Here is a 26,225-nt window from a genome sequence, read left to right as displayed (position 1 = left end):
CTCCTTCCTTGGAGGTTTCTCAGCAGAGATCGCACGGCCATCTGCCATGGATGCTTTAGCGGAGATTTCTGCATTGCTGGGGGTTGGACTAGATGACCCTGGGATCCCCTCCTATCTCTCCACTCCTGAATTCTAGGAGGAGCTTCCTTGCCTCCTGCAAAGCCCTTTTCCCTGCCAGCTCTTCCTCTGGCTTCCGCCCAAGGGAGGGAGATGCTCAGAGTCCAGCCAAGAGCCTCACCCCCAAAAGGATATCTGGGCATTGGCGTAGCCAGGGGGGCAGCTGCCCCCCTTAATCCATAAAAAATAATAAGAATCTGAGGTTCTGCCAAGCGAGAGAGGGCTGAGCTGGAGGGACTCGGCTTGGCAAGGGTTAAAGGGAAGTGAGCTGCCTTCCTAGAAAGGCCAGGAAGCAAGAGGGGGCAGGTCCTCCAGAGCCAAGGCGCCTCCCTCCCCAGTCCTTTCCTTGCTTTGGGGTCTCTCCTGCAAGGGCTGCCTCGCTGTCCCCTCCTGGGATCTGGTGAGTCTCCTCTCTCTCCCCCCAGAGGGTGCAGTGGGGAGACGGGGGGGGGGGGTCCCAGGGCTGCAGCAGGGGAGGATGCCTGGGGGGCCTGATCCGGGAGGGGCCAGGTCTGCCACGCTCTCCTTCCTGGAGATCAGAGGATCCCAAACTCACTTGGCTCTCCGCCCCCCCTTCAGAAAAGATCTCCCCTCTTTAAACAAAGGAGTCCCTGGGACTTTAACTCTGTGTGACATCGCTCAGCCTCATTGCACGACAGAGGAAACATGTGCAAATGGTTTTCCAAAGCTGGACGAGGAGGTGGACAAGCCCCTCCCCCCCAAAAGAAAACCCCACGTGCAGGAAGGAAGTTAAGGTGGGAGAGAAAGGCCAGGAAGAAAGAGAGGGATCCCAGTCCATAGTCTGGCTGCTGCATTGCAGACCAGTTTCCCCAGTCATCTCCAAGGGCAGCTCCCCACGGAGGCCACTGCAGCAATCCCCTCGCACCCAGAGCATGGCATCCCAGGACCACATCCTCTCTGTCCCAAAGGGATTGTTGATGGCAAAGCAGCCGGAAATGGGCGCTGTTACTCACCAAGCCTCCAGGGACCTTGGCATGAATGGCTGTGTGTGTGATAAGCTAGCTAACAGAATAATAATAATAATAATAATAATAATAATAATAATAATAATAATTACCCATCTAAATATCAAGGGGGTAACCCCTCAGGGGTTGATCAGATACATACCTGGCCCTCAGAGCAAAGAAAAAGGGACCCCACCCCAGGAGTCTGTCTGGAGAGCGGCAGAGAGTCCAAGTGCAAGAAAAGGAGACAGAAGCAGGAGAGTGGGGGTGGGGGAGGAACTCCTGAGGACCCCCGGGTGTGGACCCCCGCTAGAGCCAAGCATCCATTTTTCACAAGATACAAACGATTCTCTTGTCTGTTGGTTCTGACTTCATGTATTGACTGGAAGGCTGCAGAAACCAGGTTGATTAATCTCCCAGAAATCCCTCCAGTTGCCTCCACATTTTGCATTGCTAGAAGGCGAGAGACTTATTTCTTCTCCTCTTCCTCCTCTTTCTTTTCAAAAAGATAGCTCACGGTCTGGGATGCAGTGCAACCCAGCCCTGGTTCCCAGCAAGACTCATCCATGCTTGCTCAGGGAACCATATCCCCACCTGTCCTACAAATTCTGTAACAGAACAATGTATTTGCTTTGTAGGATTTGCTAGAGCTTCTCATTTAGTCGGGCAGAACTCGTCAGAAGACCAAAGGGTTCCTTCCGATCTCTCAGAGGCTTCCTGAGAGCACAGATGGATGAGCGAGACTCAGCTGGCCCTGAAGCAGGAAGAGGCCATGCCAGCCAAACTGGGAGCAGTGGGGGATTCTGGGAAAACCCAGTGCAGAAGATCCTGGGTGAGGAGGACACCCTCCGCTCAGAGGTGCAGAGCCAGCAGTTGAGGCAGTTCTGCTGCCAGGAGGCCAAAGGAACCCGAGAGGTTTGCAGCCGACTCTACCACCTTGACCATCAGTGGCTGAAGCCAGAAAGGCACACGAAAGCTGAGATGCTGGACCTGGTGATCTTGGAGCAGTTCCTGGCTGTCCTTCCCCTGGAGATGGAGAGCTGGGTGAGGGAATGCGGAGTGGAGACCAGTTCCCAGGCGGTGGCCCTGGCCGAAGGTTTCCTCCTGAGTCAGGCAGAGGAGAGGAAGCAGGTGAGAGAGACTTTCCTCTGGATACTCCCAACGGGCTCCAAACAGGAAGGAAAACATCCCATAATGGTCTGCTGATGGCCCATCCTTTTTCTGGGAAAGCATCCATGGAATGAGATCTCGCACCCTTCAAGTCTTTGCCATTCTCTGTCTAATATTTCTCACCATTCTCTGTTTTGAATCCTTGTTTCTTTTTCAGGGAAAAGATCTCTTTGCAGAAATGGACCTGGATTCCTGTGAAGCAGAGAGGCCTCCGTTGGACACCAGAGAGAGGCCACTGGGTAAGGAGGAAGGTGGTTTTTCCCCATTTGGTTTCATTCTGTTGGTTTTCCAACTCATCTGAGAGTTGTTATCATCTTGTTTTGTGGGGAGACAGTTGGGAGCAAGGGTCCAGAAGAGGGGAGATTTATTTCTGCACCACAAACATATGAAATGGGCACAAATGTCCAAATGCTCTCAGTAGGTAAGGCTTTCTCAAAGGCCCATCTGTAGTAAGAGATGCCCTGTTTCACCTGTGAGAGAAGCAGGCACTCCAGGCGTCCTGATCACTGTTTTTCTCTTGCAGGTGACAGAATGATGCCGGCAAGACTTCCTGATCCGTCTTTTCATGGGGTCAGAAGGGAAGCAGCGGCTGTGGGACCAGATCAGGTCAGGGAAAGCTGCCTTGTGGCGACAGAGGCCGAGGGATGGAGCAATGTCATGCACTGGTTGGGGACAGAGGAATGGTGGGAGGAAGCAGCCGGGGAACCAGGAAGGGAAGACGGCTCAGAGCCGAAGGAGTGGAGGTAGAAGAAGGATGGCTGGTCAGAGGGAGAAGAGGGAGAAGCCTGGGAAGAGGAGGTGTCAGAAGCTGAAGGGGTTACAGGGCTTAGTGAGCTGGGAGACTCTGTGGCAGAATGCAGTGCAGATTCAGAGGCAGAAGAGGAAGGAGGCGAGTGCGAGAGGAAGGTCGGGAGGCAGAGGTGAGTCAGGATAAGGAAGAGCCACCGGTGGATCCCTCTCCTTCTGCCAGAAGCCCCCCTCCCTGCTTGTCTCTCAGAGCCAGGAGACCCTGTGCATTGCAGGAATCTCTGCTAGATCATGCTAGAGACAGATGGCCATTCAAAACAGTCTTATTTTATTTCTTGACTTCGGTTACCAGACGCCCCCTTTTCCCAGGGACAGTCCTCAGATTTGTCAATAATTCTGCGGACAAATACCATCCCTGGAATGTCCCCAGATTTCACCTAATGTCCCCGGGAAATGCAGCAGTGGCAGACTCAGCAGCCCAGAGCTGCCTGAGAGATCCCTGCCCCCTACTGCTTGCACGCACGCAAGCAGCAGTTGGGATGAGGCTGCTCCGAAAGGCAGTGTAAAGCCTCGCTTTGCAGCTAAGGGATTTACGCTCCCTCCTGCTAGCATGCAAGTAGGAATGGAATTGGGGCTGCTCTGATGAGAAGGGAGGCATCGCACTGCCCGAGCCTTGCGGCTGCTTTTGGCCTTCCTTCTTTGCCTTCCATGCCTGACCCACCGCACAGCGCTTCCCCATCACCACCACCGAAGAACCAACAACTCAGGGGCTACCCAGGCTCATGGAGAGAGGAGATAGAAGCCTTGGAGGAAGGGGAAACGTGGTGGTTGAGGTCAAGGTGTTGGCCGCCCCTCTGCCACCCCCATTGCTGCATCATCAACGTCCCACACATGTAGTAATATTTATTTATTTATTTATACTTAGTGTCCCCGGATTCATTGAAAAAAATTTGGTAACCTTATACAAGATTGATCAATGAATGCTAAAATTGGTTTCTAAGGGGTGGACAAATGTGAACAAATAGTGGCCTGGATTCACCTAACCAGCCCCATCCACTACAAAATGGGGCCTGCCCCCCATTGCTCCCCCCTCCATGCCCCCATGAACCCCTTGAATTTGGCTCTAGGGCATTGGGAGGGAACTCCCGAGAACAGCTCATGAGGAAAGGAGAAAGTGGATATTCCATCTTATGACTTGGAAAACACAATGTGGAGAACCACGTATTTGCACAAAGACGAATACCCAGAATTAAAATGCAGAATAAAGTAAGCATCCATATTTAAAATGTGCAGCAAAGCAACCCTATTGAAACAACACTGCAATTAACAGGAATGAAACAACAGAGCATTGTGTAGTAGATCAAATTTCTGCTGTCTCAGAGGAGGACATTTCCCTTTTTCTTTTAGGGTCCAGTGTGCTTTGAAGATGTTGCTGTTTGTTTCACGGACGAGGAGTGGGCGTTGCTGGATCCTGAGCAGAGAGCTCTGCATAAGGACGTCATGGAGGAGAATCGTGGGATCGTGGCCTCTCTTGGTAAGGCTCCCTGTGGGATCGTCATATCTGCCTGGAACTTCAAAAAATACCTCTGGGACCAACCTCATCTATTTTCACAGAGCTCAACAGCGCCCCCTATAACACCTGGGAACCTAACACCCCCACAATAAACAGTAAATTACAGTTTTTCCTTTGAACAATCTTTCACAAATTATTTCTTTTTCTACCAGGATTGGGCTGGTCTGAACTCCCCAGGCCATATTAAATGTCAGTTTCAGAATTGTTAGGAAAGATAAGTAGCTTCAGGTTTTCTGGTTTTGTTTTTGCTCCTGTCAGTCTTGGGTTGACCAAAGAGACGACTGACATTGGAGATAAAGGGGATGCCATGACTGGGCCAAACAAAATTCATCCCAGAGAAGAACTGGGCTTATGGAATCTCAGGTAGTAGTAGCAGTGATGAGGATGATGATGATGATAGTAATAGTAATACAGTGGTACCTCGGTTTACAAACTTAATCTTTTCCGGAACAGGACTGTTCTTATATCAAGGTACCACTGTGGTAATAATAGTATTTTTTTTTCCCCCTATCCTGCCCATCTAGCTGGGTTGCCCCAGCCACTCTGAGCGGCTTCCAACACATATAAAATCATGAAACATAAATAATAATAATCTGATCCCATATAAAAAGAACATTAACTTTAAAATTAACAACTTATACTAGTGGCCAAAATTGTGGAAATCGTTTGTGAAAAGTGTATTTCTGAGCTTTGATGTCTCATAACACCACTTTTGTGTGGAGTAATACCATAAAATTAAAGAGCTATGGAAAGATAATTTAATGAAAAATGTAATGCAATGACTTTTATGAAGGAGTATTTATTAGAACAGCATTCATAAAGAAAATATGTGAAACCTTTGGTAACCATTGGTAACCTTTAGCGTTCATTACGGCCTTACAACGCCTTAGCATTAAGTTTTTAGTTCTGCAGCTGTAAGAATGTGAAACCAAGACTGAATTATTGCCTCTGTTAATTTGGCTTTATTGCTGGGTTGCCTTTGATTAACAAGTTTCTTTCGTCAGCTCCATAGATTTCCAATTGGGTTAATGTTTGAGCTATTCCCAGGCCATTCCGGCAGTGAAATGGGATTACAGTGGTGCCTCGCAAGACGAAATTAATTCGTTCTGCAAGTTTTTTCTTCTTGCGAGTTTTTCGCCTTGCGAAGCACGGTTTCCCATAGGAATGCATTGAAAATCAATCAATGCGTTCCTATGGAGACCGTCCGGGGACAGAGGGGAAGCAGCGCGCGCCTTCCCCTCTGTCCCCGGACCTGTTTAAAGCAAGGGGCGGCGGAGAGAAGATTGCTTCTCCCCGTTGCCTGCCCCGCAATCTCTGTCCCCTGACCTGTTTTAAAGCAAGGGAAGGGGCAGCGGGGAGAATTGCTTCTCCCCGTTGCCGCCCCTTGGTTCAAAAGGGGTCCGGGGAGAGAGGGGAGGGCGCGCGCGCCTTCCCCTCTGTCCCCGGAGATTGTGGGGCTGGCAACGGGGAGAAGCGATCTTCTCCCCGTCGCCCCTTGCTTCAAAAGAGGTCTGGGGACAGCGGGGAAGACGCGCTGCGCTTCCCCGCTATCCCCGGAGCTTGCGGGGCAAGCTTCGTTTTGCGAAGCAAGCCCATAGGGAAATGCGTCTTGCGAAACGGCTAAGAAAACGAAAAACTCCTTCGTCTAGCGAGTTTTTCGTCTTCCGAGGCGTTCGTCCTGCGGGGTACCACTGTATCTTGAAAGCACCTTTTGCACAAAGTAGCAAAATGACATGGAACTCAATCCTGTTGAAATAGAAAACAAACAAACAAACAAACAAACAAATATAAATGCTTCAGTATCTGGGTAAGGATCACCCGCGGAATGCTTCAGTTTGGGCTAAAGTATTTCATTTATGTATTTTGGGGCATTTATATTCCCCAAATGATGCAAATTCTGCCCACACCTTTTGCTGCCATCCAACCCCAGATCATCACACCTATCTGGGTGTTTTACGGTCGGTGTAATGCAAGTAGGATGTAAATCTTCTCTGATTTTTCTCCTTGCGTATTTCATGCCGTCACTACCAAGCAAGGAGATTTGGGTCTCAATGCTCCAAATAACACTGTCCCATTGTTCCGCTGTCCAGTTAACAAGGGTTTAACATTTTCAATCTTTGTTTGAGAGATAACAATGGCTTTTTCCTTAGACCAGTCCTTGCACTCAACTTCACACTACATTGCGCCATGTCATCTAGTATACAGCCAGATGATATTCTTCTGTCATGTAGGGACAGTCTCTCCATTCTTCAATCGTTATCTGCCTTTGTGCACCTTTTCCTGCCTTTACCAGTCTGATTTTGTAGTGATTGAGTTTCCTTATACCTCTTCAAAATTATAGAAAGGCCATCTTTGGTTGTTTTCCCCAATCTTTCATCTAATTTCTTCATAACTCACTTAATAGTACAATTTTACATCTCTTTCTGGGTGACCAATCAGCGTTTTGTGCCATTTCTATAATTTTATTATGTTTTACAAATTAAGCAAATTGTGCTTCCTTTTTCTGGTTATTTGGCTATAACATTTGATAGAATACAGATAATTAAATAAACGTTGTTGATTTGCATTCTTGATTAAATTATCTTCCCATTGATATATAATTTTATGATATTACTCCCAAAGAAGTAGTGTTTGAGCCATCAAACCTCTGAAATACCCCTTTTCCCATAATTCTTCCATAATTTTGACCACTACTGTATATCAAACAAACCAACATTCAGCAACACATCAGAATCTCATAATTAATATGTTGGTTAATGACAAACAACACAGGTAATGAACACACACCCAACTCCCTTCAGTTCTTCTCCATTTGTTCCTGAGGCTCTAATCCCTTTTGTTTCCATTGCAGATTGTGATGAATTGGAAATTGAGAACAAAGGTGACCACGACAAAATCCCCAGAGAGGAGAGGCCACGTAAAAATTTGGAGTGTGGAGAAAGCTGTTGTCAGAACTCCTGTTCCACTCCCCATCAACAAAATCTCATGGGAAAGAAACTATATCAGTGCATAGAATGTGGAAAAAGCTTCAATCAGAGCTCCTCTCTCACTTCCCATCAAAGAACTCATACAAGGGAGAAACCCTATCAGTGCGTAGTATGCGGAAAGAGCTTCAATAATAAATCCAATCTCTCTTCCCATCAGAGAATTCATACAGGAGAGAAACCATATAAGTGTGTGGAATGTGGAAAGAGCTTCAATCGGATCTCCTCTCTCACTTCCCATCAAAGAATTCATACAGGGGAGAAACCCTATCAGTGTGTGGAATGTGGAAAGAGCTTCACTCATAGCTCCTCTCTCACTTCCCATCAAAGAATTCATAAAGGGGAAAAACCCTACCAGTGTGTTGAATGTGGAAAGAGCTTCACTGACAGCTCCTCTCTCACTTCCCATGAAAGAATTCATACAGGGGAGAAACGCTATCAGTGTGTGGAATGTGGAAAGAGCTTCACTCATAGCTCCTGTCTCGCTTCCCATCAAAGAGTTCATACAGGAGAGAAACCCTATCAGTGTGTGGAATGTGGAAAGAGCTTCAGTCGGAGCTCCTCTCTCACTTCCCATCAAAGAATTCATACAGGGGAGAAACCCTATCAGTGCATGGAATGTGGAAAGAGCTTCAGTCAGAGCTCCTCTCTCAGTTTCCATCAAAGAAATCACACAAGGGAGAAACCATATCAGTGTGTGGAATGTGGAAAGAGCTTCAGTCAGAGGGCCAATCTCAATTCCCATCAAAGAATTCATACAGGGGAGAAACCCTATCAATGCTTTGAATGTGGAAAGAGCTTCAGTCAGAGCTTCTCTCTCACTTCCCATCAAAGAATCCATACAGGAGAGAAACCGTATCAGTGTGTGGAATGTGGAAAGAGCTTCCGTCGGAGCTCCTCTCTCACTCCCCATCAAAGAATTCATACAGGAGAGAAACCATATCAGTGCTTTGAATGTGGAAAGAGCTTCAGTCAGTGTTCCTCTCTCACTTTCCATCAAAGAATTCATACAGGGGAGAAACCCTATCAGTGTGTGGAATGTGGAAAGAGCTTCAGTCAGAGCTCCCATTTCACTTCACATCAAAGAATTCATACAAAGGTTTGAAAAACCATTATACAGATTTAGGAGCCAGGCAAATCCACACTTTTTAAACCAGGCCTTTGGCTGATTGACAATGCCCTTTTAAAATGTGGTGTTTTGTGTTTTTATTTTGTTTTTTAAATGTTGTAACCGTCCTGAGACCTGTGGGTGTAGGGAATAGCTGCCAACTCTTAAAGGCCTGGGGCTCTTGGGCCCCCCAAAAAATATTTGAGGAGGCCACCCCCAGGTTTTAGTTTTGTTTCCCCCCAAACGTACCCTTTTATTCTTCCGCTACTTGTCATACAATTTCTCTTTCAATTTGCCCTCTTAAAAAATAAAAAATGCAGAAAGGTCATGAGGAAAACAAAATCTAAGCAAATACAAACTTGGACAGGTCCCATCTTTGTGGGCAAGACAGAAAAGACTTTTGAATCGGGAAACAAATGTGGGAAACTGCTAGCTTGGCAGATGAAGAAAAGACGAAAACTTAATACCATTACCAATTTGGAAGTGGAGGGAAAAAATATCCAGAATCCAGCGGAAATTAGAAAATGCTTCCAGAGGTACTTTAAACAATTATATACACAAGGGCCACAGAAAGAGTTTGATATAGACCAGTTCTTGAGAACAAATGGACTTCAAAAAATCTCACAAGAAAACAAGACAATGTTGAACTACAAAGTCACGGAACAGGAGGTAGAAGACGCCATTTAGAATATGCAGTTGGGGAAATCTCCAGGGCCGGACGGTTTCACCTCAAAATACTATAGAACTTTGAAGGATTGGTTAATTCAACCACTAAAGGAGGTTTGTAATGAAATTTTGGAGGGGGAAAAAGTGCCAGAGTCGTGGAAAGAAGCATTCATTACACTTATACCGAAAATTGAATCTGAAAAGACACAACTTAAGAACAACCAACCCATATCTCTCTTATATGTGGATTACAAATTTTTTGCTGACATTTTGGCCAAGAGGTTAAAAAAAGTCTTAAAGGAAGTGATACACAAGGATCAAGCTGGCTTTCTCCCAGGCAGACATTTGTCTGACAACATGAGGAATATAATTAACATATTGGAGAAGTTGCAAGAGGAAATCAACACAAAAGCAGTTTTAATTTTTGTGGATGCTGAGAAAGCCTTTGATAATATTTCTTGGAGTTTTATGAAGAAAAACCTTCAGGGGGTTGGTCAAGGGTTCGAAAATGGTATAAGTGCAATTTATTCAGAGCAAAAGGCTAAATTAATAGTTAACAATGTGGCAACAGAGGAATTTAAGATAGAGAAAGGGACACGACAAGGCTGCCCAATTTCCCCTTTACTTTTTATCTCCGTCCTGGAGGTTCTGTTAAACATGATTAGGAGGGACCATCTGATTAAAGGTATAATGGTCGGAGCTAAACAATACAAACTCAAAGCTTTTGCAGATGATTTAGTTTTGACATTACAGGAGCCAGAATCTAGTACCAAAAGAGTATTAGAACTGATCCAAGAGTTTGGTCAGGTGGCAGGATTTAAGTTGAATAAGCTAAAAACCAAAGTGCTTGAGAGAAACTTAACAATGAATGAAAGAGAGAGGTTTCAGAATGAGACAGGTTTAACAGTGGTCAAGAAGGTGAAATACCTGGGGATCAATATGACAGCTAAAAATGGGAACTTAGATGACCAAGATGAACAGAAATTCAAGAAAAATTGGAGTAAATTTTGGAATTATATTGGAACAGATTTATAAGATGATCTGGCGGGGAGAGAAAAACTCTATCAGCGACAATCTTAAGATTAAAAATAAATACGCAACCATGGAATTTATTAGAAACCTACCAAAAGGGTGGAGGGAAGTCAAAGACCTGACAGAGTACAAAACAGTTTCTATCTTTATGAATTTCTATGTTTAATTTCTGTGTGTATAAAATGGGAAATGGGAACAACAACTTATGTAATGGTTAATTTGCTTGATATGTAAACTTGTTTGTTTATTTATTTTTTTTGTTTTTTACTAAATACGAATAAAAATTTAATGCAAAAAAAAATAAAAAAAAATGGGAACTTATTTAAGGACAATTATGAAAAGTGTTGGTCAGACGTTAAAAGGGATCTAGAAATATGGTCAAATTTGAAGCTTTCCTTGTTGGGTCGAATTGCAGTTATTAAGATGAATGTATTGCCAAGAATGTTATTTCTGTTTCAATCACAGATAGGTAGCCGTGTTGGTCTGCCATAGGCAAAATAAAAAAATTCCTGGAAGGATTTTTTTAAATTCTGTTTTAATCGTTACAGATAATAGACAAGATGGACTGTTTCAAGAAATGGCAGAGTGGCATTTCTAAATTTGTCTGGCAGGGCAGGAAACCCAGAATAAAGTTTAAAATATTAACTGATGCTAAAGAAAGAGGGGGATTTGCCCTGCCAGACCTTAAACTCTATTATGAATCAGCAGCTTTCTGCTGGTTGAAGGACTGGCTGCTTCTTGAGAACACAGACATTTTGGACCTAGAAGGTTTTAATAATGTTTTTGGATGGCATGCATACTTGTGGTACGACAAGGTTAAAGCACATAAGGCATTTAAAAATCATATTGTCAGGAAAGCACTGTTTAATGTCTGGACACGATATAAAGACTTACTTGAAAATAAAACCCCGAGGTGGTCGTCACCGATGGAGGCAAAAGCTAAAAAAAAACTCAATATAGAGGCCAGGTGGCCAAAATATTGGGAGATTTTGGAGCAAGAAGGAGACAAGTTGAAATTGCAGAGTTTTGAGAAATTAAAAGACAGAGTGCGAGATTGGCTTCATTATCAAATAAGAGAGGTTTACAATTTGGATAAAAAAATTGGCTTCCAGGTGGAAAAATCAAAGTTAGAAACAGAACTGTTAGATCCCAAAACTAAGATACTTTCAAGAATGTATAACTTGCTGTTAAAATGGAATACTCAAGATGATTAAATGGGCACAGGACATTGGACATAATATTATGTTTGCTGACTGGGAACAGTTATGGACCACAGGTATTAAATTTACGGCATGTAATGCCTTAAGAGAGAATATTATGAAAATGGTATACAGGTGGTACATGACACCAGTCAAGCTTGCAAAAATCTACCATTTGCCCGATAATAAATGCTGGAAATGTAAAAAAACTGAAGGTACATTCTTTCACCTTTGGTGGACGTGCCCAAAGATTAAAGCCTTCTGGGAAATGATATATAGTGAATTGAAAAAGGTATTTAAATATACCTTCCTGAAGAAACCAGAGGCCTTTCTCCTGGGCATTGTCGGCCAGTTGGTGTTAAAGAAGGACAGAACTTTTTTATGTATGCAACAACAGCAGCAAGAATACTCATCGCAAAATATTGGAAGACACAAGATCTACCCACTCTGGAAGAATGGCAAATGAAGGTGATGGACTATATGGAACTGGCAGAAATGACTGGCAGAATCCGTGACCAGGGAGAAGAGTCGGTGGAAGAAGATTGGAAGAAATTTAAAGATTATTTGCAGAAACACTGCAAAATTAAGGAAAGTTAAAGTGATGCTGGATGGAAAATAAGTGGTATTGGTTAAAAGTTTTTTAAAGTGTATGCAAGTATAGATTGTTAATACTTAGAAATATATATTTACAATAGGTGATGATGCAGAGTTATGAAAAATGACAGAGGGTAAGGATTTGCTGAAAGGACTTTTTAAATGGGAATACAAAAGGGGAGGTGTGAGGGGGTCAAAGAACTAAGGTGATGAGATAAAGGAGATTGAAGGATGGAATTAATTTTAAACTTTAAACTTTTTATGTTTGTTTTTCTTGCTATCTATATAATCATTTTCTTTTATGTCTCTTTATTTTTTAAAAATTGTTAGTTGTGTGAACTGTATTTTATAATTCTATGTGTTTCAAAAAATCTTAATAAATATTATAAAAAAGAAAAAAAGAAAAAAAGAAAAGCTGCTTTAAAGCAAGGTTTCCCAAACTTGGGTCCCCAGGAGCTCCCGGACTACAGTTCCCATCATCCCTCCCCATTGGTCCTGCTAGCTAGGGGTGATGGGAGTTGTAGTCCAAAACCAGCTGGAGACCCAAGTTTGCTTTAAAGGGAAAGTATGCTGGCCGTGTGACAGCCTCTGCTGGACAAAAGCACTGCCCCAGAATCTGAACCACCCCCAGTACTGCTACTTGGAATTTATAGATTGCAAAACAGAAGTTTGATTGGCACCTCAACCTATAGGGAACTTCCAGGTGCTTTCTATACCACCTAGAGTACCCACAGAATTGTGGCTTCTACTGGCAACACACACAGGAGAACAAATGAAAGACAAACACAATGAGAGGGCAAAAACCTGGAAAGGGCCATACCAAATGGACATCCGGTGTGAAGAAGTCACTTTCCCCACTGCTGAACAATGCGACAGGTAGAGGAGATGGAATGCTAGAAGTGTTCTCCGGGGCAAGGGGAGCTTCTGGGAAATTGAACTACGGGCTCAAAGTATTACTTTTTTAAAAAGTCACTGCCATTATAGGCATTACAGGTAGAAAGCTGGAGGTTGAGCAGGCCCAGGCTGTGCTGCGCCCAAGAGTGGGGGTGAAGGGAGAAGGGAGAAGTGAAGAAACAGGGAAAGCTTTTCCTTCCCGAAGTCTCGGTGCGGCTCTGAATTTCACCTGGTCCAGAATTGTCCAGTGGAGCCACAGGATGCTTCCAAGGCCGTTTTCTGTGGCAACAAGATAACAAGGGAACTGGCAGAGACATGTCGTCACAGCATCATTTGGCTGCTGCTATGGCAACAGTGAAAAACTGCGACCAGGCCACGGGCTGAGCTGGGTGATTGACAGTGGGGCCAGTCACCACTTTATGCCATCGCCATCTAGTCATTTTTTGTGGAACTGCAAGGCTGTGAAAACTGGAAGAAGTGTAACTCTTGCAGATGGTTCCAAGCGCCAACTAATTATGTCTGGCTCTGTTTATTGTTCTTTTTTGCAGGCGGAGATTGAGGCCTATGTCATTCCAGAGATGCAGTGCTGTTTGCTTTCTGTTTCCTCTCTTGTCCATGATGGGTTCAAAGTGTGTTTTGAAAATAATGTGTGTTCCATTTCCAGAGTTGGGCGACAACTGGTCAGTGTTGAGTGCAAAGACAGGCTGTTTGTGCTAGAAACATGTATTGCAGGTAAATGTCCCACTGAGGATGCACAAGCACGGTGTGCTAACGTTCCCATCCATGATGGGTGCCATCATGGCGTTTGGCACCAGAGAATGTCACATGTCAGGTGTGGGTACGTGAAGAAGGTCCCAGGGTGCAAAGAGGGGTGTAAGATGAAAGCATGTGACATACCTGGAATGCAGTGTGGAGTTTGGTGCTTAATGGGTTGACCTCTGGTATGCCCTGTACCTGAGAGAGGCTTCTACAGGAAGCCAAGACAGAAGTCACCTCATCTCTTTGTTCTGTGAGTTTGGTTTCACTTTTCCTCCGAGAGCGAGAGGAGAAAGATGCAATGGGTTTTAGCTCCGATGGACTTGTAATGCTGTGCTTGCAAATAAAGCTTTTAGCTTAGAGAAGCTGTCTGGACTATATTCACTCCCCTTTTCTCACACACGGAAGACGCTGCGTGTCTGCTATTTGTTTTTCTACCCGGGGTCATGCTTCTCAGAGTGTGCTCAAGAGGGAAGCATGGCTTGATGGAGAAAGCAATAAATCAGCAAATGCAGGGCCTTCAAGAAAGCCAAGGTTTAGACGTGCTCTTATCCTAGGTCTGACAGGGTAACCACAAAACCTTTTGAGCTAGTCCATGCAGACCTTTGGGGTCCTATGCCAGTTGCCAGTCTGGGTGGGGCCAAATTTCTGCTATCTCTGGTGGATGATTATTCCAGAAATGGGTGGCTTTTCTCTCTGAAGCACAAGGGAGAGGCCGCTGCTTTGGTGAAAGATTGGATAACGGCAGTAGAACTACAGTTCTCACTGCGGGTCAAGAGCTTTCAATCAGATCGCGGTGGAGAGTTCACCAGGTCTGCGTTGCAGAACTTCTGCCAGAAAAGCATACGCCACAGGTTGACTAGCAAATTCTCCTCAGGAGAATGGAGTTGCAGAATGCAGGTAGAGAACGCTGCAGGAGGCATCCGAAGCCATGCTCTTTGACACAGGGTTGCCCCAGCAGTTTTGGGTGGAAGCGTGGAAATCTGTGTCCTTCACTCTGAACCTTTCTTACAGTTCTGTAGTAGGGGACATGCCCTATTTTCTGCTGCACGGCAAGAAGCTCAAGGTGCATTTCTTCTTCTTTTTTCCCTACAATACCTAACAATAATGCTTCAGGCTTTTTTACAAAAGTTAATTGGAACATTTTCTTCAACTCATTGTATATCATTTCCCAGAATTTTTTTAATTTTATTACAATCCCACCACATATGGTAAAAAGTCCCTTCTTTTTCCCTACATTTCCAACATATATTTGAGCCGGTTTTATATATTCTTCCTATCTGCACTGGTGATATATACCATCTATACATCATTTTCATGTAATTTTCCTTCAGCAAAGAGCAGTCTTTAAATTTTAAATCAGTTTTCCACAATCTTCCCCAATCTTCAAACATTATATTATGACCTATATCTTGTGCCCATTTAATCATGACTGATTTCACCTCTTCATCTTTTGTTTCCCATTCTAGCAGAATACTATATGCACCTTTCAGCAACTTCCCTTTCCCTTCTATGACTTCCTTTTGAAATCTAGATGTCGTGTAGCTAAATCCTTTCTTATTGTCTTCTTTGTATATTTCATGTAGTTGCCGATAGCGTAACTAACTCTGAAAGTGGTCTTTTATTTCCTTGTAATCTCTTCGTTTCCATTTTCCTTCTTGATCCTTTAAAAAGTCATCATATGTAAGCCACTTTCCTTTCTTTCCAAGCGTTTTGAGCAGTAAAACTTCATGTGTTGAAAGCCACTAAGGGGTCTTCTGTTCTAACATATCTTTATACAGTGGTACCTCGGGTTACATACGCTTCAGGTTACATACGCTTCAGGTTACACACTCCGCTAACCCAGAAATAGTGCTTCAGGTTAAGAACTTTGCTTCAGGATAAGAACAGAAATCAGGCCCTAGCGGTGCAGCAGCAGCAGGAGGCCCCATTAGCTGAAGTGGTGCTTCAGGTTAAGAACAGTTTCAGGTTAAGAACGGACCTCTGGAACGATTTAAGTACTTAACCTGGGGTACCACTGTATCTCTCCCATATGCTCATTAGTGATTTCCTAATTATATGGTTATAAAAACTTTTATGTACCTTCCCTTTCCCATGCCATAAATATGAGTGCCAGCCAAATCTATTGTCATGTGCTTCCAATTCTAATGCTTCTTGCCTTTCCAACTTCACCCAGTCCCTAATCCATACCAGGCATTCAGCTTCATAATATAATGAAAGGTCTGGGAGGGCAAAACCACCTCTGTCTTTTATGCCTGTAAGTATCTTGTGGTTTATCCTTGGCCTTTTGCCACCCCCCACCCCCGATAAACTTGGAAATTTCTTTCTGCCATTTTTTGAAACATTCATCTTTCACAATTACTGGGACTGATTGAAAGAGGAATCGCATTTTTGGCAGAACATTCATTTTAACCACTTAAATTGATCTAATCTAAATACTGGTCTACGCAATAGCCTGATGTATTAGAAAGCTTAAAATGCATGAGAATCCTCCATTGGGGTGTAGGCAATAAGACATTATACATTGAACATAAAAGCAATTATACACAAAAATTGAATCCCCCCTTTGTGGAAATAACATACTGTCAGACACAGCATTCCTACATAATAACACACAACATACTAATGAAATCTCAGTTGCATATCTTGAGGCAACCGTGATCTTTTACATATCTTTTCAGTCCTGGGGCCCAGAGTCTTGAGGCTTAAAAGGTGAGAGAATGTGCTTGCAATTCAACTTTTCCCCCTTTGTCAGCCCCCTCCCTGTCAGTCTATATCCTTTGGAAAGAGATAACTGTGGCCACTCTGGTGTCTTTTGTTGTTGTTGCTGCAGGTAATAAATAGTCTTGTGGTCACGAGGAATTGGGCTGAGGGTTTTCCATTGTTGGGTCTGGGTTGACATCTGTAGAAGGGATATCCTGTAAGCGGGAGGGTGGGGCAGCTAAGGGAGCCGGGCATGTTTAGCCTGGAGAAGAGGAGGTTAAGGGGTGATATGATAGCCATGTTCAAATATATAAAAGGATGTCACATAGAGGAGGGAGAAAGGTTGTTTTCTGATGCTCCAGAGAAGCGGACATGGAGCAATGGATCCAAACTACAAGAAAGAAGACATTCTCAACCTTTCGATTGGACAGAAACCATTACCATCAGAAGAAGAGCAACAACTTGGAGCTGTTGGAGGAGCTATAAGAAAACAATAAGATGGCTCTACAATTCCTTAGCTGGAATTGTAATGGACTGAATGGGCCTTTGAAGAGAAGACAAGTATTTCACATTTTGAACAGAGAACAATTGGATTTGATATGCCTACAAGAAACACACATAACCAGAGCCCATAGGAGACTACTTACAAACAAAAGGCTAGGACAAGAATTTGTTTCATCAGATAAAGTTAAGAAAAGAGGAGTTGTAATATATGTGAAAGAAAAATGGGCCCCAAAAATGATTTTTAAAGATGAACAAGGGAGATATTTGGCAGTGGAGATACAAGTACAAGGAGAAAAACTGTTAGTTGTTGGAATTTATGCACCAAACGAAGGCAAATCTGACTTCTTTAAGAGACTTCATGAAACCCTTACGGACTATCTGGACTATAATATGATAATGATGGGAGACATGAATGGCGTGGTCTCTACGAATATGGATAAGTCACAAAGACTAACAATCACTAAGGAAGGGAGACTGCCTAAGACTTTCTTTGAAATGACTGAAAACATGGACTTGATAGATATATGGAGAGTAAGGAACCCTCTGGAGAGAGAGGGAACCTTTTTCTCCCAAGCAATGCTGACCTGGACCAGAATCGATCAAATCTGGATTACTAGTGGTATGGCTCCAAAGATTAAGAAGGTAGAAATCTGCCCAAAAACTTGCTCCGACCATAACGCCGTGAAGATGGAAATGAAACTAACATCAACTGGTCAATTTAGATGGAGAATGAATGACACCCTCTTTCGAGACAAGGAAATTTTTACGAAGGCCCAAAAAACTTTAAAAGACTATTTTGAAATAAATTTGAGGGCTGACGTTGAGAAAAGAGTGATCTGGGACGCAAGTAAAGCCGTGATGCGAGGCTTCTTGATTCAACAAAACTCAATAAAGAAGAAAAAACAGAATGAGAAAAAAGAAAAGATTTTGGAAAAGATAAAGGAAGGAGAGAAAAAACTAAGAGCAAAGCCAAAGTCCCAGGAGATTTTAAGAGAGATTAAGCTATATCAGTCACAATATATGGAATTGATGAACCTAGAGATTGAATGGAAGATAAAACAGATGAAGCAAAAGACATTCGAATCGGCAAACAAATGTGGTAAACTTCTGGCATGGCAATTGAAGAAAAGGCAGAAATTAAATACAGTCACAAGTCTAGAAGTGGATGGAAAGAACATATCTAAACCTAATGAGATTAGAAACTGTTTCTTAGGCTATTTTAAAAAGCTTTATACCCAAGGCCCGCAAAATGAAGAAGATATAGACAAATTCCTTGGAAAATTTGGATTACAAAAAATCTCTCATCAAAACAAGATTGATTTGAACCAGAGAATATCAGAGCAAGAGATAGAGGCTGCCATTCAGAATATGCAACTAGGCAAATCTCCAGGACCAGATGGGCTGACTTCAAGATACTACAAATCACTGAAGGAATGGTTGATTCAACCACTGAAAGAAGTCTGTAATGAGATCCTTGAGGGAAAAAGGGCACCTGAATCGTGGAAAGAAGCATATATTTCACTCATACCAAAGACAGAGACTGAAAAGACTCAATTGAAGAACTACCGCCCAATATCTTTACTCAATGTGGATTACAAAATTTTTGCAGACATTTTGGCAAAAAGACTTAAAAGAGTGTTGATGGAGAAGATTCATAGGGACCAGGCAGGCTTTCTCCCTAAAAGACACCTGGCAGACAATGTTAGAAATGTGATAGACATTTTGGAAAAGCTAGAGGTGAATATAAACACCAAAGCAGTATTGATCTTTGTGGACGCGGAGAAAGCCTTTGATAATATTTCCTGGAGCTTTATGTTAAAGAATCTTCAGGGGATGGGGGTAGGTAAAGGTTTTGAGAATGGTATGGCTGCAATATATTCTGAACAAAAAGCTAAATTGATTGTAAATAATGTAGTGACGGAGGAACTTAAGATAGAGAAAGGAACACGACAAGGGTGTCCAATCTCCCCATTACTTTTTATTTCAGTCCTGGAGGTGTTGCTGAATATGATAAGGGAAGACCAGCAGGTTAAGGGTGTCCAGGTCGGAGCTAAACATTACAAGTTAAGAGCGTTTGCAGATGACCTAGTATTGACTTTGCAAGAGCCAAACGCTAGTACGAAAAAGGTGTTAGAAATAATACAACAGTTTGGCCAGGTAGCTGGATTCAAGCTGAATAAACAAAAAACCAAAGTCTTAGGCAAAAATCTAACAGATGCAGAAAAGGAGAAGTTCCAAGAGGAGACAGGGTTGACACTGGTCAAGAAGGTGAAATATCTAGGGGTCTATTTGACATCAAAAAATGTGAATTTGTATAAAGATAACTATGAAAAATGTTGGTCGGAAATTAAAAAAGACCTAGAAATTTGGTCAAATTTGAAACTGTCAATGCTAGGCCGAATCGCTGTGATTAAAATGAATGTATTGCCTAGAATGTTATTTTTGTTTCAGACCTTGCAGATCCTGGATAAGATGGAATGTTTTAAGAGGTGGCAGAAGGATATTTCAAAATTTGTCTGGCAGGGCAAAAAGCCCAGAATTAAATTTAAAATACTGACAGATGCGAAGGAAAGAGGGGGATTTGCCCTGCCGGACTTGAAATTGTACTATGAGGCAGCAGCATTTTGCTGGCTGAAAGAATGGATGCTCCTCGAAAATACAGACATCTTAGATCTGGAAGGTTTTAACAACTCTTTTGGTTGGCACGCATATTTATGGTATGATAAAGTTAACAGTATTTTCAAGAATCACATTGTTAGAAAAGCATTGTTTAATGTTTGGAGAAGATACAAAGACCTTTTGGAAAACAAAACCCCTAGATGGGTCTCACCAGTGGAGGCCAAAGCAGTGAAGAAACTCAATATGGAGGTCGGATGGCCGAAGTATTGGGAAATTTTGGAACAAGATGGAGATAAGTTGAGATTGCAAAGCTATGAGAAACTGAAGCATAAGGTACAAAATTGGTTTCAGTATCATCAAATAGTGGAATTTTTCAAACAGGACAGGAAAATTGGTTTCCAGATGGAAAAATCAAAATTAGAAACTGAACTGCTAGAACCTAATACTAAGAATTTATCCAGAATGTATAATTTGTTGCTGAAATGGAATACACAGGAGGAAACAGTCAAATCAGCCATGATTAAATGGGCACAGGATGTTGGTCATAACATTATGTCAGATGACTGGGAATGGTTATGGAACACCGGTATTAAATTTACGGCATGTAATGCCTTAAAGGAAAACATTATGAAAATGGTGTACAGGTGGTACATGACCCCAGTCAAGCTGGCAAAAATTTATCATTTGCCCGATAACAAATGTTGGAAATGTAAAGAGACTGAAGGTACCTTCTACCACCTTTGGTGGACATGCCCGAAGATTAAGGCCTTTTGGGAAAAGATCTATAATGAAATGAAAAAGGTACTTAAATGTACTTTTCCTAAAAAGCCAGAGGCCTTTCTCCTGGGCATTGTCGGCCAATTGGTGTCGAAGAGGGACCGAACTTTCTTTATGTATGCTACAACAGCAGCAAGAATCCTCATCGCAAAGTATTGGAAGACACAAGATTTACCCACTCTGGAAGAATGGCAGATGAAAGTGATGGACTATATGACATTGGCTGAGATGACAGGCAGAATCCGTGACCAACGAAAAGAGACGGTGGAAGAAGAATGGAGAAAATTTAAAAGTTACCTTAAGGACTACTATAAACTTAATGAATGTTAATGTGCTGTGGTTTTTAGAAACAAAGGGATACAGTGATATAAGATCAGAATATAGAGAGGACTAAGTTGACAGAGGTTGAAAAGTAACAATTGGGAGTTGCTACAAAACTCTGGACATTGGGATGCAGAAAGGGGAGGTATGGGGAAGTCCCAGAAAAGAGGTTTATGAAAATATGTTATGAATTTATACATGTATGTTTGTTCTTTCTGTGTTTGTTTGTCTTTAAAAATTCTGAAAAACCAATAAAAATTTTATAAAAAAAAAAAAGGAAGCAGTGATGGTGGCCAATAAATTTAAACTGAATCCTCATAAAAAAAAAAAAAAAAAAAAAAAAAAAAAAAAAAAACAAACTACAAGAAAGAAGATTCCACCTAAACATTAGGAAGAACTTCCTGACAGTAAGAGCTGTTCGACAGTGGAATTTGCTGCCAAGGAGTGTGGTGGCGTCTCCTTCTTTGGAGGTCTTTAAGCAGAGGCTTGACAACCATATGTCAGGAGTGCTCTGATGGTGTTTCCTGCTTGGCAGGGGGTTGGACTCGATGGCCCTTGTGGTCTCTTCCAACTCTATGATTCTATGATTCTATGACTTTTGGGATGTAAAGACACAGTTATAAAGGTAAGAGGTAAAAGCCAAAAAGGGGAGAATCTCCTTGAGTTTTCTTGGGAAGCCGCAAACAATAAAAATATTGGCGAGTTAAGCATTTTATTCATTTCAATATTATTATCACATTTCCATATAATTACAACTGTTATTATATGCTAAAAATACAAAAAAGAAAAAATATAAAAGGAAAACAAAAGTAAAAAAGATAGATTACCAGCTAATCAATTTTTTCCAGACAAAAAATAAATGGACTTGACAGAACAACAGCGTTTTTTAAAAAAATATATATAATAATATTATTAAATAATACAAAGATATCAAAACCACACAGATTGTTACTGGACTGGAACCTTAAGGACTAGGAGGTGATGGTGAAATGGGCACACGATTGTGGCTATCCAATGAAGATGAAAAATGGGGGAAATTATGAAAAAAGACTTAAAATTCACCACATGCCATCTGATTTTTAGATGGTACCTGACCCCATCCAAATCAGTCAAAATAAATAAATATCAGCAATAAATGTTGGAGATGCAGACAAAATGAGGGAACCTTATTCCACATGTGGTGGACATGTCCCCAAAGGTAAAATAAAATAAAGTAAATGCTATTTATTTTAAAGAAAACCAAAGCTTTCCTATTTGATATTCTAACAATAAGCATACCAAATGAAAATAAAAGAGTGTTTCTTTACACGACAACAGCAGCTAGGATGTTAATAGCAAAATACTGGAAAATGAGTTAATATCAACAAAAGATGAGTGGCAATTAAAGTTGTGCTGGTACCTTGAACTAGCCACAATGCCAGAACTTCCAAGAGACTGAGATCTACTCCCAGTAATAAAAATCCTGCCAGTGATCTACCCATTGTCTTCGCACAGAGTTCTTGAGCTTTTCTCAGGGAGCAGTGACCAGAGTTGTGGATCGACCACTAGATCATTTAACAAATTAAAATTATATAAACAATTGTGCTATAAAAGTACATACCATATATGAAGTATCCAGATAATGGAACTTATAACACAGTGGTTTCTGCAGTGAACAAGTCTTACAATGTATATAGACAGGCGAAGCATTGATTTTAGTTACAGGTGACAGCAATCTGCAGCTGTAAGGTTTTCTTCTTTAAGTGAGCCCTTTAAAACAACAAATGTAAAACAAACTTTATCCATACACAGGTTTGTTAATTTGTTAAAATATGTTGAATTACGACATTATGGTCATTTATATTACTTAGAATATGTACAACGAATGAAGCCCATGAGAGCGAAACAAGGCATTATTCCGGAAATCCTTTTCAACACTGTGGAATTGTAATAGGCTCCAATTTGGACTTTATGAACGTATGTGGAACAGAAACTAGCAGACATTTGGTCTTTCGAATGAACTGATTTATTGGGACTTCCGTCTATATTATTGCAATTTATGTGTTGTTTATGTGCAAGATAAACATTTGATATTGTGATGAGAATATATAGAAGAGTATTGTTTATGTGAATCCACAGACTGTTATGTTTTGTGTGTTTCTACATTCCAGGAACCACATTCCTGACCCAGATGTTTACAGGAAGTCCCTCAGATGATTCCCCTTTCAAACGGGATACTTGAACCTAGGCCAGTAGGGTCCTCCTCTCCGGCAGACGGACAACCCCTCCCCCAAAGCCCCTCCCTCCCCACTTCCCCATGGGGGTCCCCCACACCACCCATCACTCACCTGGATGGCTTTGGCCGTCTCTTGCTTGGAGCACTTCAGGGTTCGGAGCCCCCTGAGCTGAGCTGCCTGGCAGTTCTGAATCACCTCCGGCAGGTACAGCTGATCTTCCTCCAGCAGCTGAAAGGCAAAAGTCAGTCCCTTCTCCACCTCCGAGAGAGCATAGTGGGGGGCAAGGAGGGCAGGTCTGAGTCCCTGCTCTGGTTCTCCCCAATACTCACCCCTGGGGGAGAGATGTGCAACCGCAGCACATCTGCAAAGAGAAGGACATGGGGACAGGTGAGTCCGTCTCTGAGCTCCTGGCAAGGCTATTCCAAGAGTTTTCTCCTGGATTCCAAGCCCTACTGCAGGGGAGGAGGGACTCCCCAGGCCTTGGGGGTTAAATCCTGACCTCCTTCAACCAGAATGTGGCTCCCCAGGCCAGAGGTAGGCAAACTAAGGCCTGGGGGCTGGATGCGGCCCAATCGTCTTCTCAATCTGGCACGCGGACAATTCGGGAATCAGCGTGTTTTTACATGAGTAGAATGTGTCCTTTTATTTAAAATGCCTCTCTGGGTTATTTGTGGGGCATAGGAATTCGTTCAGCCCCCCAAAAAATATAGTCTGGCCCCCTACATGTTCTGAGGGACAGTGGACCAGCCCATGGCTGAAACAGGTTGCTGACCCCTGCCCCAGGCTAACAAGATGGTCAATATCCAGTTCCACTCCACCCTTTTAAAATTTAAATCTCAAAACAGATCCCAACTTTCAGAGCATGTAAACCGCATGAATGGAAAGACCGCTGCTCCACGCACAGAAATAGGACTATACTGTACTTCCTTCTCCCACCTTTAAAATAAACATCTAGGTAATGAAACCGACCCATGTCTGCCTTCCTCCACCAACCTGCACTTCACTCTTCGAGCCAAAAGACAACACTTCCCCGTTCCCAGGTGAAAACACCTGGCCTTTCATTGGTAGAGCCGCCACCACACCTGTGGTGTTTACCTCAGTGTGACGCAAGGACTGAGTGGATGGTGAGATGCTTTCAGCATCAGACACTTGGTGGGTTCTGAAATGACCGTGCAGGCCAGATTCACGACCCTGACGGGCTGGATTCAGGCCACAGGACATAGTTTGAGGACCCCTGGCCTACACTGACTGGCAGCTTCTCCCCAGAGTTTCAGGCAGGGATTTCGTCCAGCCCTTGCAGGAGATGTCAGGGGTTGACCCTGGGACATTCTGCATGCCAAGCAGATGCTCTAGGGCTCCCCATATTTCACTAGTCTTTCAGCGCTATGCTATTAGCAACTGTGGAGATTCCACCTGCCTCTTTCAAAAGGAGAACACTCACCTGGTCAATAGTAGTAGTAGTAGTAGTAGTAATAATAATAATAATAATAATAATAATAATAATAATAATAATAATAATAATTTATACCCGACCCATCTGCCTGGGTTTCCCAGCCACTCTGGGAAGCTTCCAAAAAATATTAAAATACAATAGTCCATCAAATATTAAAAGCTTCCCTAAACATAATAACAACAACCATCCATTTTCAGTCCATTGAATTAGCAATTAAGCATTTATGGAAAGGGAAATAGCATATTTTTGATGCGTGCACAAGCATGCATAAGAAAATATTACTCATTTCTGATGAGAATTTTATTTATTTTGAACTTCGCTTGGTTCCTCCTTGGCAGCCAGTGCGATTGTTTCAGCAGGGCTAGAACTCAGGACCCGCTGCCTTGAGGGACATCTAAGAGCAGTTGGGCAGGGGAAAGGTCTCCCTTGGGAGGTGGTGGACTCTCCTTCCTTGGAGGTTTCTGAGCAGAGATCGGAGGGCCATCTGCCATGGATGCTTTAGCTGAGATTCTTTCAATGCTGGAGATTGTAGTAGTAGTAGTAGTAATAATAATAATAATAATAATAATAATAATAATAATAATAATAATAATAATTTCTTATTTATACCCCACCCATCTGGCTGGGTTTCCCCAGCCACTCTGGGTGGCTTCCAATAAAACACTAAAATACAATAACCTATTAAACATTAAAAGCTTCCCTAAACAGGGCTGCCTGTTTAGGGAACTAGACCCCTCTTGCTTCGGGTTGGACTAGATGACCCTGGGATCCCCTTCCATCTCTCCACTCCTGAATTCTAGGAGGAGCTTCCTTGCCTCCTGCAAAGCCCTTTTCCCTGCAAGCTCTTCTTCTGGTTTCTGGTCAAGGGAGGGAGATGCTCAGAGTCCAGCCAAGTGCCTCACCCCCAAAAGGATATCTGGGCATTGGCAGATGCCCCCCTAAATGCATAAAAAATAATAAGAATCTGAGGTTCTGCCAAGCGAGAGAGGGCTTGGCTGGAGGGACTCGGCTTGGCAAGGGTTAAAGGGAAGTGAGCTGCCTTCCTAGAGAGGCCAGGAAGCAAGAGGGGGGGCCAGGTCCTCCAGAGCCAAGGCCCCTCCCTCCCCAGTCCTTTCCTGCAAGGAAGGGGGGTGTTGCTTTGGTGTCTCTCCTGCAAGGGCTGCATCGCACCCCCCTCCTGGGATCTGGTGAGTCCATAGCTGTCAACTTTCAGATGTGAAAATAAGGGATCAGCAGCCTGATCCCGGGGACAGTCTACGGGATATCTAAGAATCCAGGATAGCAGCGGGAAACGGCGCTGGAATAAGGGAATTTCCCGCAAAAAAGGGAAGGTTGCCAGCTATGGGTTGAGTCTCCTCTCCCTCCCAGTGCAGTGGGGAGACGGTGGGGGTCCCAGGGCTGCAGCAGGGGAGGGTGCCTGGGGGGCCGGATCTGCTCATGTGGGGGGGACCCCAAGCCAGGGAGGGGCCAGGTCTGCAACGCTCTCCTTCCTGGAGATCAGAGGATCCCTGACTCCCACGAAATCTCCCTTTTTAAAACAAAGAAGTCCCTGGGACTTTAACTCTGTGTGACATCGCTCAGCCTCATTGCACAACAGAGGAAACATCTGCAAATGGTTTTCCAAAGCTGGAGGAGGAGGTGGACTAGCCCCCCCCCCCCGCCAAAAGAAAACCCCACATGGAGAAAGGAAGGAAAAGTAGGAAAGAGAGGCCAGGAATAAAGAGAGGGATCCCAGGCCATAGTCTGGCTGCTGCATTGGAAACCAGTTTGTGTTAAGCTATCTAATAGAATAATAATAAATAAAAAAATCAAGGGAGATGTCTTTGA

General features: G+C 43.1%; 1 protein-coding gene and 1 long non-coding RNA gene across 4 annotated transcripts in view; one reads left to right on the top strand and one right to left on the bottom strand.

The window, feature by feature from the left end:
* Positions 1-440: 440 nt before the first annotated feature.
* LOC308579475 (uncharacterized protein) overlaps positions 441-26,225 on the top strand; it is a 40,146-nt gene continuing 14,361 nt past the window's right edge. Inside the window, exons 1-4 of one of the 3 annotated variants that reach the window (XM_081214023.1) lie at positions 441-517; positions 1,721-2,213; positions 2,410-2,491; positions 2,776-2,858. In XM_081214023.1, coding sequence (XP_081070149.1) covers positions 1,812-2,213; positions 2,410-2,491; positions 2,776-2,858 — 567 coding nt within the window. In that variant the 5' untranslated portion in view covers positions 441-517; positions 1,721-1,811. Of the gene's footprint in view, positions 518-1,720; positions 2,214-2,409; positions 2,492-2,775; positions 2,859-25,406; positions 25,586-26,225 lie in introns of those variants that run through there. The other 2 variants (XM_081214021.1, XM_081214022.1) reach the window with 2 other exon arrangements.
* The window catches only part of LOC308579497, a 40,769-nt gene continuing 19,925 nt past the window's right edge, over positions 5,382-26,225 (bottom strand). Inside the window, exon 3 of the long non-coding RNA XR_014004507.1 lies at positions 5,382-5,428. This is a non-coding gene — a long non-coding RNA (uncharacterized lncRNA). The remainder of the gene's footprint in view (positions 5,429-26,225) is intronic.

This window comes from Podarcis bocagei, assembly GCF_964188305.1.
Source record: "Podarcis bocagei genome assembly, contig: HAP1_SCAFFOLD_44, whole genome shotgun sequence".
Taxonomy (NCBI): Eukaryota; Metazoa; Chordata; class Lepidosauria; order Squamata; family Lacertidae; genus Podarcis; species Podarcis bocagei.
This window is presented reverse-complemented; position numbering and strand designations above follow the sequence as displayed.